The sequence below is a fragment of the Heterocephalus glaber genome, unplaced genomic scaffold (assembly GCF_053883595.1).
Source record: "Heterocephalus glaber isolate CG9 unplaced genomic scaffold, H.glaber_assembly_v1.0 deba00001572, whole genome shotgun sequence".
NCBI classification, from domain to species: domain Eukaryota; kingdom Metazoa; phylum Chordata; class Mammalia; order Rodentia; family Bathyergidae; genus Heterocephalus; species Heterocephalus glaber.
In genome coordinates, this window is record NW_028258357.1 from 13,541,038 (window position 1) to 13,553,207 (window position 12,170).

At 41.1% G+C, this 12,170-nt stretch overlaps 1 protein-coding gene across 13 annotated transcripts in view; it reads right to left on the minus strand.

The window, feature by feature from the left end:
- Positions 1–3,442: 3,442 nt before the first annotated feature.
- The window catches only part of Nr2c1 (nuclear receptor subfamily 2 group C member 1), a 49,872-nt gene continuing 41,144 nt past the window's right edge, over positions 3,443–12,170 (minus strand). For all 13 annotated transcript variants that reach the window (XM_021258461.2, XM_004844935.3, XM_087192613.1 and 10 more), the window contains 4 exons: positions 11,666–11,805; positions 9,871–10,008; positions 6,672–6,777; positions 3,443–5,283 (listed from right to left, as the gene is read on the minus strand). In XM_021258461.2, the coding sequence (XP_021114120.1) occupies positions 5,109–5,283; positions 6,672–6,777; positions 9,871–10,008; positions 11,666–11,805 (559 nt within the window). In that variant the 3' untranslated portion in view covers positions 3,443–5,108. The remainder of the gene's footprint in view (positions 5,284–6,671; positions 6,778–9,870; positions 10,009–11,665; positions 11,806–12,170) is intronic.

The window sequence follows — 12,170 nt, forward strand, 5'->3', positions numbered from 1 at the left end:
AGAGAGTGCTGGGATAAGGGGGCCGGTGATGGAAACCTCATCTACACCAGGCTTCCCCGGGCGGGTATTTCTCTTTGAAAACTCCATTGTTTTCATTTAAAAATGATTGGTTCGCCGGGTGTGGTGGCGCGCGCCTGTAATCCCAGCACTCGGGAGGCTGAGGCAGGAGGATTACTGAGTTCGAGGCCAGCCTGGACTACATAGCGAGACCCTGTCTCAAAAAACCAAAATAAAGATTAAAATGATTGCTTCAGCTATTCCAAAATCCCATCCAGCTCTAAGATGCTTTAGAAACAAGATCATCAAGGAATTTGTTGACCACATTCTGATACTGCATATTAGATACTGAAAGTGCATGATATTAAGCACATATACTGTCATTGTGTTGACAGGGGAAGGTGGAGAACAGAAAAGTGTAAGATTAAGTATGTGTTCTCAAAGATTTCATATTTTACTTACCAAGTTAAAATTTTGAAAAGCATTTAAAATTTTATTAGAAAAATAACTCGTGTGAAATTTAAAAATTATAAAGGAGTATCACAAGTTCGAGTCCAGTCTGGAGGACTTAAAGAGACTGAGGCTCTGTCTCAAAAAATTAAAAAGGACTGGGAATGTAGCTCAGTGCAAACACGTTTCAGTTACCAGTATTACAAACGTGCACGCATGCGCGCACACAAGATGAATAAATAAACTCTGATTCCCGACCCCTCTTGGACTGTGAAGAGAAACAGCGCATTGTCACTTCCTATCTTGTGCTTTCAGACTCCAACTATGTCATTTCCTTAAAATGTCAAGATTTGTAACATGAACATTCTTTTCTAACTACAGGTTTTCCTAATTGTTTTGAACATTGAAATGCAGTATTATTTCTAGAAAGACCAAGTAATATGACTGCACCCTGAAAAGGATTGCAATTTTGTTAGCCAATCTTCAACCCCAAAGGAGAAAGTTCCATTAGAATCAAATTTTCTTTTAGACTCTAATTGTTCAGAATAATCATGTCATATTTGAGTTAATAATGAACAGTAACTTCTGCTTTTTTAATTTTTAATTTTACCCGAAATATTTCAATGTCTAAGAAGTCTTTCAACAACATATTATCTCACCTGAAAAAGTAAATAATTCCTTAACATCATTAAATATCCAGTTGACAATCAGAACTACTTGGCACACCAAGTATTACCTCCCATTCCATAATCACCTTTTCCTTCAGCTGTTTTGCTTTTGTTGCTTGTGCCTTGGGGTCATACCCAAGAAAGTACTGCTAAACCCAGTGTAATAAAGGCTTCCCCTTTGTCTTCTAGGAGTTTTATGGTTTCTTTTATTTCAGGTGTTTAATCCATTCAGTTAATTTCTGTATACGAGCTAAGGGCCCACTTCATTCTTTCACATATTCATTCTTTTCCATATGCATATCCAATTTCCCCAGCGTGTGCTGTTTTGTCCTGGCTTGCTTTTGATACCAGGTCTCACTCTATAGTCCAGCCTGGCCTAGAACTCCTGGGCTCCACAGTCCTCAACCTCAGCCTCCCAAGGCCACCACGCCTGATCCGACCCCATTCTTGGGAGAGGCTGTCCTTCCTGCCAGGTTTGCCTTGGCAACCTCGTTGCTGATCATTTGGCCAAGTACTTCAGGGTTTATTTCTGGGCTCTCTATTCTGTTCCATGTAATCTTTATGCCAGGATCACACCATTCTGGTTGCTGTAGCTTTGTTTTGAAGCCAGGATGTGAGAAGCCTCCAGCTTTTTCTTTAAGACGGTTTTTCGCCACCTGGGGTCCTTTGAAATTCTATATGAATTTTAGGATTTTTTTAAATTTGCAAAACATGCTGTTGAAATTTTGATAGGGATTTCACAGAACCTGTAGAATCCCTTTGGTAGTACAGACATTTTACCAGTATTAAGCATTCCAACTCTTGAACATGGATGGCTTTCCATTTGTGTCTTAATTTCTTCCAGCAAGTTTTGTAGTTTGCAGTGTAGAAGTCTTCCACCTCCTTGGTTAAATTTATTCCTAACTTTTTTTTGGTACCAGGGATCGAACTCAGGACCTTGAGCTTGCGAGGCAGGCGTCGGCACCCCTGAGCTAAATCCCCAGCAGCTTATTCCTAATGTGATGCTATTGTAAATGTGACTGTTCTATTTCCTTGTTGACTTGTCGTCAGTATGCAGACTGCAACTGATTTTTGTTGCTATTGTATCCTGCAACTTTGCTACATTTATTCTCATTCTTTTTTTGTTGTTTTTGAGGTACCAGGGATCGAACTCAGGACCTTGGGCTTGCGAGGCAGGCAGCGGAACCACTGAGCTAAATCCCCGGCCCTTTTGCTATATTTATTAATTTTAACCATTTTGGGGGGTTCTAATAGATTATGTCATCTGTGAACAGAGGTAATTTTTACTTCTATTTTGAGACACGCTCTTACTGTGTACTTCAGGCTGGCCTCAAAGTCGCCGCAATCCTCCTGCCTCAGCCTCTCAAGTGTCAGGATCATAGGAGTGCGTGTGCTAGCATGCCGTTTCTCTCTTCCCTTTGGAACTGTACAGACCTGCAGGATTTCTTCGATGAACACAATACAGAAGAGACCCTGGGTGACTTCTAATGCCAGTAAGAAAGGCAATGTGGCTTCTCCTGGCTCTATCAACCCTTGTTCTGGGAACTCAGCCATTAGGCCATGTGGAAGCAAAACGGAGGGGCTATGGACATGTTCCGGCTTCAGCCCACCTGAGGTGCCAGCCAACAGTCGGTGGGCCTTCCGCACAGGGGGGCAATTCCCAAGATGGCGGCGCCACCCTCGGAGCAGGCCCTGATATGGCTGAAGCCACGGAGATACCAGGTCTCTACCCCGCCGTCCATGCTGTAGACTCACTGGCAAAACAGATGTTGTCTGAAACCGTGCTCTGCAGTGGTGAGGGAGTAAATAACTCAACACTCTCGATGCTCTTTAACCCTCGTATATCCCTCCGTTTTCACCCTCCTACCGCTCTACAAGTAACCAGCATCTAAATCTAGTATTACTAATTCTTGCTTTTCAACGATTCATGTCACACGTAGCCCCTAACAACACTTGCACTGCATTTTTTCAATAGTCTGTTAAATTATACTCTTCTGTGTGCTTCTGCACTTGCTGCTTTCATGCAGTGTATTCTGTGGACTCACAGTTGTTGACAACTGATTCCTTTGTTTCATTCTGGACAGTATCACGCTGGGTGACTACAGGACCGTTTACTCATCCATCCTCTGTCAACGCGGGTTCAGCTTTTAGGGTTTTGCTCTTATGGTGATGACAGGAACTTTTTGTGCTGGAGATGCAACCCAGGGAGCCACGTGTACCAGACAGAGGCCCTACCACCGAGCTGAGCCCAGCCCTGGGGGGCAGAGGAGAGCTCAGCCCGGAACCACAGGACATTGAAATGAAATGCATTGGTAGAATGCAGAAAATTTGTAATACAAGCCACATTTTAATATGGTTTTTTAAACACTTCCAAATATAACTACAAATTTAATCAGGAAAAAAATACCTGAAACATCTTAATTAGCCATTAGTACATTTAAGGGATTTTCTGAATCCTTGGTTTACAACCAGGGGTTTATAAAGGTACGACCCTGACTTTTTCATGTGAGTGTTTTACACTAAGTGTAGTTTTCTCCAGCTGAGAATTATAAATAAAGCTCTTGACAAAAATCATGATTTAAACTGGGAAAGAAGTTTTACTCAATAAGCTGTTAAAGACTAAGTTGATACTTTAAAAAAATGTTGACACTTTTCTAAAAAACAACTATAAAGTAGTCATTGGTAAAATCTACACTCTCCCAAAAATTTCAGCTTCTCTTCCACTGCAAAAATCTTTATAAAAAATGTACTGAGTACAATAAACTCTCCATATTTGTGTTTTAAAAATCAACAGATAGTCATACCAAAAGAACTCACTGTTAATCAGAGCAAAGAACTATCTAACAGTAACAGGTTTGCTTTAACATTGATGTGGGAGACATCAAAGTCTAAAATGCTTTTTTGAATGCGTGGCACACACCTGTAACCCCAGCACTCAAGAGGCTGAGGCAGGAGGACTGCCATGAATTGAAGCCAGCCTGGGCTACATAGTGAGTTCGAAGCCAGCCAGAACTACAAACCAAGATCCTGTCTCAAAACATAGCCTCAAGCCAACCCCTCAATACTACTGCTTTGCAATGAAAGAATCAGTACATATTCCTTTAAAAATTATCAACTGCTTTAAAATAACTGTTTAACCCATAGATTTTTGAAAACATGGGCTACTACAAGTCCATTATTTAGCAACTCAGACCAGCTTTTCTAACAATCTGAAAGAAGTCAGCAGAACCGCAGGGCAGAGGCAGGAAGCTGTAACACAGGTACAGGAAGAAGGGACGTTCAGGTGCTTGCTGTGGAATATGCAAGAGCAACAGTTTTAATACCCATTTTGAAATAGTGAAATATTTTGGGCTTAGTCGGTACTATATTTAAAGCACAGCAATAAACAAAATATACTAAAGAACAAACCCCATCTTAACCACAAAACCAGTTTTCTGCCACCTAAATAAAAAGTGCTGGTAACTAATAAAACATAACATTAAAAGCCATGAATGGCCTACATCTCATTGCCAGCAGTGAGTGGTATATGGTAAAGGACATCATGAATTTACAAAGACAAAAATATATATTTGATTATTATTTCCTATAGTTCTAACATTATTATATCACTGAGCATAAAATAATCTTTGACATGGCAATTAAAACAGATTACATGATGGAAGATTAAAATACAAGGAATTTCTCCTTAGAGCTAACTGACCAGTAAGTATATTAGGTTCACAATAAAGTTAAATATGAATAGAACACAATTCAGGGGAGAAAAGACTAATTTATTTGCTTTATAATATAAAACAGAAACAGAAAAGGAAATCTAATTCCTGCTGACTGTCCAGTCACTTCAAAAATTCGTGAGAAAGCTAAAGTAAAAATACCTTGGATTTTGGTTACTTTTAAAGTCAAAATTTCCAGATACCCTGGAAGCAATGAGTTCAATTTGGTATCTTTTTGTGTTCCAGGAAGGAACAGTAAGTTTATACACTGTGATCACAGCTTTCAAATGTTGTGACCAATTATTTGAGAGTTATAGTCTGCAGGCTCCATTTTTAAAATATGTGGGATAACACTGTCAATTCGGACATTCCCAATGAGGCCTTTGAAAAACAGCTCCTCCGTGATGGTGGCATTCATCAATCGCAGAGCCGGCAATCTGAGCAGCAGTCTGGACAGCCTAAAAGAAAAAGGGAAAGGAGAGAAGTAAAGTTGTAAGTCAAAACAAGATTTAATAGAGAAAAGCTAGTAATTTCTGCCTGTTTATTACTTGGGGCTAATTTAAAATACAGATCTAATTTTCAAAAGCTAAGACCAAAACTTCAGATTCTCCACCTGAGGCTGTCTGACAGGAGGGCCTGCTCTCAGCTGCAAAGCTGTGCTGCCTCCCGGGCCTGAGTTAGAAACCATGGCTCAGCTTACACACTGAAGACCTGCTTCCCGACTCATTCCAGACCCTAAGAAGAGCAAAGTTTCATGCTATCAGGACACACACGTTCAGTAAATACCTTGGTTTTGGGTATAAAAGTAGTACCTAAAATGGTAAAACAGGCAAGAGTTACTGTTAGGAAGAGTGCACAACATGGAATCAAGACCACTGGCTTCAAATCCCGATTCACCTGCCACCGTGTTATGTGACTATGCAAACCTCTTCCTCCCTGTCTCCCCGCCATGCGCTGTGAGGAGGGGGATGAGCCCTGCCAGTTTCTAGGCCAGGCAGTGAGGCCCTTAAAGCCAGAACCATGGCTTATGCAAGAGTTCACTCTAAGTTGAAAACCACTATCCAAGGATAAAGACTTTAAATAAGCAGGAAAGAGAAGCTCAAGACAGTTTCAGATCAGCCCAAGCACCTGCAATGAAGGCTGCATAGTCCGAAAGGAGGGAATCTGGAAACACTGCATTCATTCGCATAACAACATAAGCAACTTTTTTTTTTCCAGGGCCAATTCCTCAATACAAATAACTTTTAAAATGTGAAGAAACCGAACAACCACCACAACCGTGCTACCTCTCAGAAAACCTTTCGGTCCATTTACCTTTCTCTTTCCCAGAGGCCCTGAACTGACACTTGAGATCACAGAGCCCTTCATTCGACTCCTTGGCCTCGTGCCTGCTAACCCTGGTCCAGCAGAGCCAAACCTCCAGCCCCACACTCTTTGTCAGGATTTGGAGGCGGTGGGCAACCAACCCAGGGCTTCGCACATGCTAGGCAAGCACTCTATCGGGGTCACAGCCTCAGCCACACCGCTGTTTTCAACAGCACTAACTATCACTAAAACAAGCTTCACTAAAACATTTAACTCCTAAGAATGGTGAAAGATTAGATTCACAAAAAAATTTTTTTTGGTACCGGGGATCGAACTTTGGGTCCTTATGCTTACCAGGCAGGCGGTGGAAACACTGAGCTAAATCCCCAGCCCTCACAAAACTTTTTGAATGAATTTAAATGAATAAAATTTAACTTCTAGAGCCGAGGATTTAGCTCAGTGGTGCTGCCACCTGCCTCAAAAGCACAAGATCCTGAGTTCGATCCCCAGTACCAAAAAAAAAAATTTAACTTCTAGATACCTGTAGGTGTCATCCGGATATGTTCTAGTTATGTAATCTTGGAATTCGACATAAGCCTTTTCCTGAAATTTTTCAATCTGTTCCATATTTTCTAGGCCTGGATGATCTGAAACATAAAAGAATATATTGTCACCCTCGTTCTGAATGCTCATTTAATAAGACACTGAAAGTACACATGGGAATAAACAGTCCAGTTAAAAAAGAAGCTCTGGGCCAGGTATAATGCGCACACCTGTAATGCCAGCTCCTAGGCAGGAGGATCGCCACAAGTTCGAGGCTGGCCTGGGCTACATGGCAAGTACAAGGCCAGCCTGGACTACAAAGTGAAACTCTGTCTGGAAAAAACAAAACCAAACCAAACCAACACACACACACCCCAAAAGGAGCTCTTAGATGGGTGTGGCGGCATTACTTATAATCCCAGCATTCTGGAAGCCTGAGGCAGGAAAATCCTGAGTTTGAGACTAACCTAGGCAATTCAGCAAGACACTATCTCAAAATAAGGAAATAAAATGTGTACCTCGATTACTCCACAAATATTTATTGAGCTACCTACTATATACCAAGCACTGTACTTTATGAACTTGAAATTATTTTATCTCATACACATTTGAAATCTGAAAAAGAAAAAGACCTCTAGATATTACCAAAATAGTTTTCTCTCCATTCCAAAAGTGGAGGATTTTTTTTTTTTTTTTTTTGCGCAGTACCGGAGGTTGAACTCAGGACCTTGTCCTTGCGAGGCAGGTGCAATGCCACTGAGCTAAATCCCTGGGCCAAAAGTGATGTAATTTTGCTAATTTTCTATATTTATTTTCTGGCAGTGCTGGGAACTGAACCCAAGCCCTCGGCATCAAGCTGGACTCCCTGCCTGCTTTTAAAGCTTTATTTCGAGACAGTCTCACGAAGTCACTGAACTGTGTGCACTGGGCTTGAAGCTGCGATCCTCCTGCCTCAGATTCCCAATGCTGAGATTATAGGTGAGCACACCATTCCCTTTCTCCCCTCTTTCTTCTTCCTTCCTTCCCTTTCTCTCTCTCTTTCCTTCTTCCTTCCTTCTTTTTTTGGTGCTGGGGATTGAACCCAGGGCCCTCATGTTGACCTATATTCCCAGCCCTTTTTTGGGCCAGGGTCTCACTAAACTGCTCAAGCTGGCCTCAAACTCATAGGATGCTGTGATTATAGGCATGTGCCCCATGCCTAGCTTCATAGAAATATTTGTTTTGATTTTTTTTTTTTGAGACAGTCTCCCTATGTAATTCAGATTGGCCTGGAACTAAGATCCTCCTGCCTCATCCTCCCAAATGCTGGGATTATGGGTGTTTGCCACTGTGCCCAGCCATAGAAGCATTTTTAATGTACAAAATATTTGCAAATTACAATGTATACCAAACTTATTAAGGAAAAGTACCCTACTACAGTTAAATAAAAACATACTCATGAAACTACTGAACATGAACATCATGACCTCTTCTCAAAAAATAACACAAAAATATGAAATAATGTATATAAGCATTTCAATGGCACTATAACATTCTAAAAAAATAGAATTATTACAAGTTTATAATAATTATGCCTAATGCAGTTTCAATTTTCATCTGAGGAGAATGAGGGCACAAATGGCTTGTGATGAAGTGGAGACACTGGACACCACCTATAATCCGGGCCACTGGGGGACTGAGGCAGGGCTGCCAGTGCAAGGCCAGCCTGGGACGCCTGCTGAGATCCTGTTTCAAAATAAAACTTAAAAGGCAGGGGATACAGCACAAAAAGCTTAGAAAAGGAGAGCAGAGGTGCCTGTTATTAACGCATGGGACCATCAGAGGAAGCAGCACGGAAGAGCCTGAACGTCTCACTGGCACCTCTGAGGGAGGCAGTTTCTTCAGGGACAGAAACCCAATCTAAATGAGAAAGCACAGAACCTAAGAGAAGCATCAGTTCGGAACCTGGTGGTGGAGATCTTCCTGTCACTTTACTGCACGTGAAAACCAGAAACTGGCAGGGAAATGAGAATGGCTTTCTACTTGTTACGGGCTCCAATAAGGTGCCGAGAGCTTAACTCCTCACTCTTCGGTGCAGCTGTCGTTCTCCCGTTCCGGCACTTGGTAAGGCCTCACAGAAACACAGCTAACCATTCAAATATCGAGGTGAGGTGACAATGGAAATACAAGCCTATAATGTTATTTCACCGACTCTTGATAGTTTTTCATACAGACGTCTAACATCCTTTATCCAAAAAGCATGTAACTTGATGATTCTCAGCCTATTTACAGAGTTGTACAACCACCACCACTAAGCTCACTTCGGGACATTCCTGTCTCCCCAGAAGTTAACTCTTCCGCCCCTCACTCCCATCTCTTCCTCTCTGCAGACCCCAGCGAGCGAGCACGCGCCCATGCCTATCTCTGGGTAGCCTGCCCTGCCGAGCTTCATATAAATGGAATCAAATGAGCTCCTCTGTGGCGATGCCTTTCACTTGGCACAAAGATTTCAAGGTTCATCATTTTACAGCATGGCCCACAGCTGAGTAATATTCCACATGCGTACACATTACACTGCTTCTTTATTCACTGGTTGATGAACATTTGGATTGTTTCCACATTTTGGCTGTTGTGAATTATGCTGCCCTGAACATGAATTCTTTTGTGTAGATATATTCTTTCATTTCTCTTGGGCTGACAGGAATGGAACTGCTGAGTCACATGGTAACTCTACATTTAACATTTTGAAGAACTGCTGAACTTCTTTTCAAAGCAAAAGCACCACTTTGTTGTTGTTCTTTCAGTTTTTGAGGGACCGGATCTCATTATGTAGGTCAGGCTGGCCTTGAACTCCTTGTGATTTTCCTGCCTCAGCCTCCTGAATGGTAGGATTACAGGCAGGCGCTACCACACCCAGCTCAAATGCACCATTTTAATATTCTTATGAGGAATATATGAGGGTTCTAATTTCTCCGTGTACTTAACACTGCACTCTAATTAGGAAGTAAATGTGTGTAAGGCCAGGCACTGTGGCCTTACACACGATAGCCTACCCTACACTGCAGGGTGCTTTTTTACTTTCATTTTTTCCCTCCCTTTTCACTTGGCCCAAATTTGCTCTGCAGAGCCCTTTCTCCCCCACCCTTCTGCTTTGTTCCTACCTTTAATAAACGTGAAACTTTGCCTCCATTAAAAAGAAAAGAAGTAAATGTACACACCTGGGCTGAAGAGCACTATTGCCTTCAGGTAGGCATACTCATGCCCATCAATGCAGAGCCTAACCATGCTGTTACAAAACTCCTGCAGTTTGAAGATGTGCTCCATCAACAGTTTCCTTCTTTCCGGTGACATTTTATCTTGAATTAAAAAACAAACAAAAGCTTCTAGTTTTCATCTGAAATGTATGACTATTTTCATCCAATGTATTTCCTTTTGACTAATTTCCAACTTTGAATAAAGCCAATCTATCAATGTTTAAAATTTAGAATCTCTTCAATTATAGGTGTAACTAATAATCTTTAGATATTGTTCATTCAACAAAAAGTTGGTATAGAAAACTCTAAAGGTAATGTTTCCTTTCAAGATATGCCTTTGAGAAGATAAGCTGTAAGACAACCATCTGAAAGACTGGCCAACTGAAGTACAAATGACTCAAAGTCTGGTAACAGGATTTTATTTAAACTTATACTGGTTGGAAATACATCTTCACTTTTAAAAGCTAGCAATACCACTATAATCAAAACAAGTATTTAGCAAAAACAAAAAAAAACACAAAAACACTGTCAAGATCAAAGAAAAGTTGAGAAAAAATGTTTTGCAAGACATATTCTAGTTTATTGTGGTGTGATATATGAAAATACAACTATTAACGATTAGTCAACCACAGCTTTCCTGAAACTGGGCTATATAACAACTTGTGAGTAGATGAGAAATGAATCAGGGCTCTTAAGTCCATAAATAAGAGCGGAATGTGGTGCTGCCCTCTGCTAGATCTTCTACTGGGAAAACTTAAGGTGATTTCTGAGGCAGAAGGACTGTAAATTCAAACCCACCCTAGGCAACTCAGCAAGATCCTGTCTCCAAATAAGAAATTGAAAAAAAAAAAAATACCCCAAATAACAGAATATGCTAAGGAAGGAACTAAAAAGTAGTCCATAATATATCAATTATTCCTGACCTCCAAAGGCAGGAAAAGGTAAGGTTTCCTAACTCAGTGAACACCTGTCTCCTTAAATGACTGAGAGCTGTAATCACCAGGGCATCCAGAAAAGGAAAAAGAGTGAAGACTGCTGCATGACTCTTTGGCTCTGTGTAGCCAAGAGACTACGTAGCCTGTCTCAGGATGCAAAGGGCTACAATAAAGAAAGTAGCTTGAAAAGTCGCGAGAAGTAACACCTTTAAAATATTTGATCGCCTCTATGTAAGTTAGCCTTGGATTCTTAGGTACCTGTACCAAAGCACCTCATCAGCCACAGCCCAAGACATGGTCTGCAAAGGGTTCGTCCCTGCCACAGTTCACAGTGAAACCCCAACGTGCTGCCAACGTGGTGGCAATGGTAGGTGAGGCCTTCAACAGGGACTCGTGTGCTGGTGACACTAGGTTCACCTTCTCAGGAGGACAGCTGTTACACAGCAAGCCTGGCATCCTCAGCTCTCCTGCAGGCACTGTGCCACCACCAGGCCCTAATAGGAGGCTGAGCAGGCCCCGGCACCAGGCCCTCCTACTTCCAGAGCCACGAGCCAAAAGAAACCTCTTTATCACCAACCCAGCCTCAGGTGTTCTGTTTTAGCAAAAGGAAACTAAGCCTGCCAAATTCAAGTAGACTAGCTGCGCACTCACTTAAAAATATTTTTCGGTGATTTACAGATTTATCAAAATGTAAAAATTATCTAAAGTAAAAAAGACCATTGGTATAAAAGCAATACAATCATCAGGACATGTAACTGCTCAGAACATTTTATAAAGCTGCTGCTTCCTGTATCTTGGAAATGGTTTAAGAAGGTACTTTTTACCTTGTTGAAGGCTGCCGTGGAGACAATTGACAAAGGTTGCTAATATGGTCGCTACATTCATCACTTGCCAGCACTGTGCAAGGCCAAGAGTAAAGAGTTCATTCCAGTACGCTTTCACCAGTGATATGCTGTTTTCCTGTCTATTAAAAACAAACACAAAAGCATAAATGAGGAGTTAATGGAATAAACTTTATAACTGATCTATGTACTTTAAAGTATTACTGAACTAAAGGTACTTTACAAAAACAAAATGGGCATGGACTCCACCAATTCTGTGTTTGGTATAGCTGACATGAACTGATGAAGAGCGCTTAGAGATTTAAATACTAGCTAGCTCATTATTAACCATCTAGTTTACAAGAATAATCGGAAGTAATATTTTAAACTAAAAAAGTTGAGGCTTTTATTTCCCAGTTCATGGAGATAGTTCAAATAAAGATTTTAAAAAAGCAAAAGCATGCATTTAAAAAACTTTTCATAACTTTCTTTTGCTCCAAAGACAAGT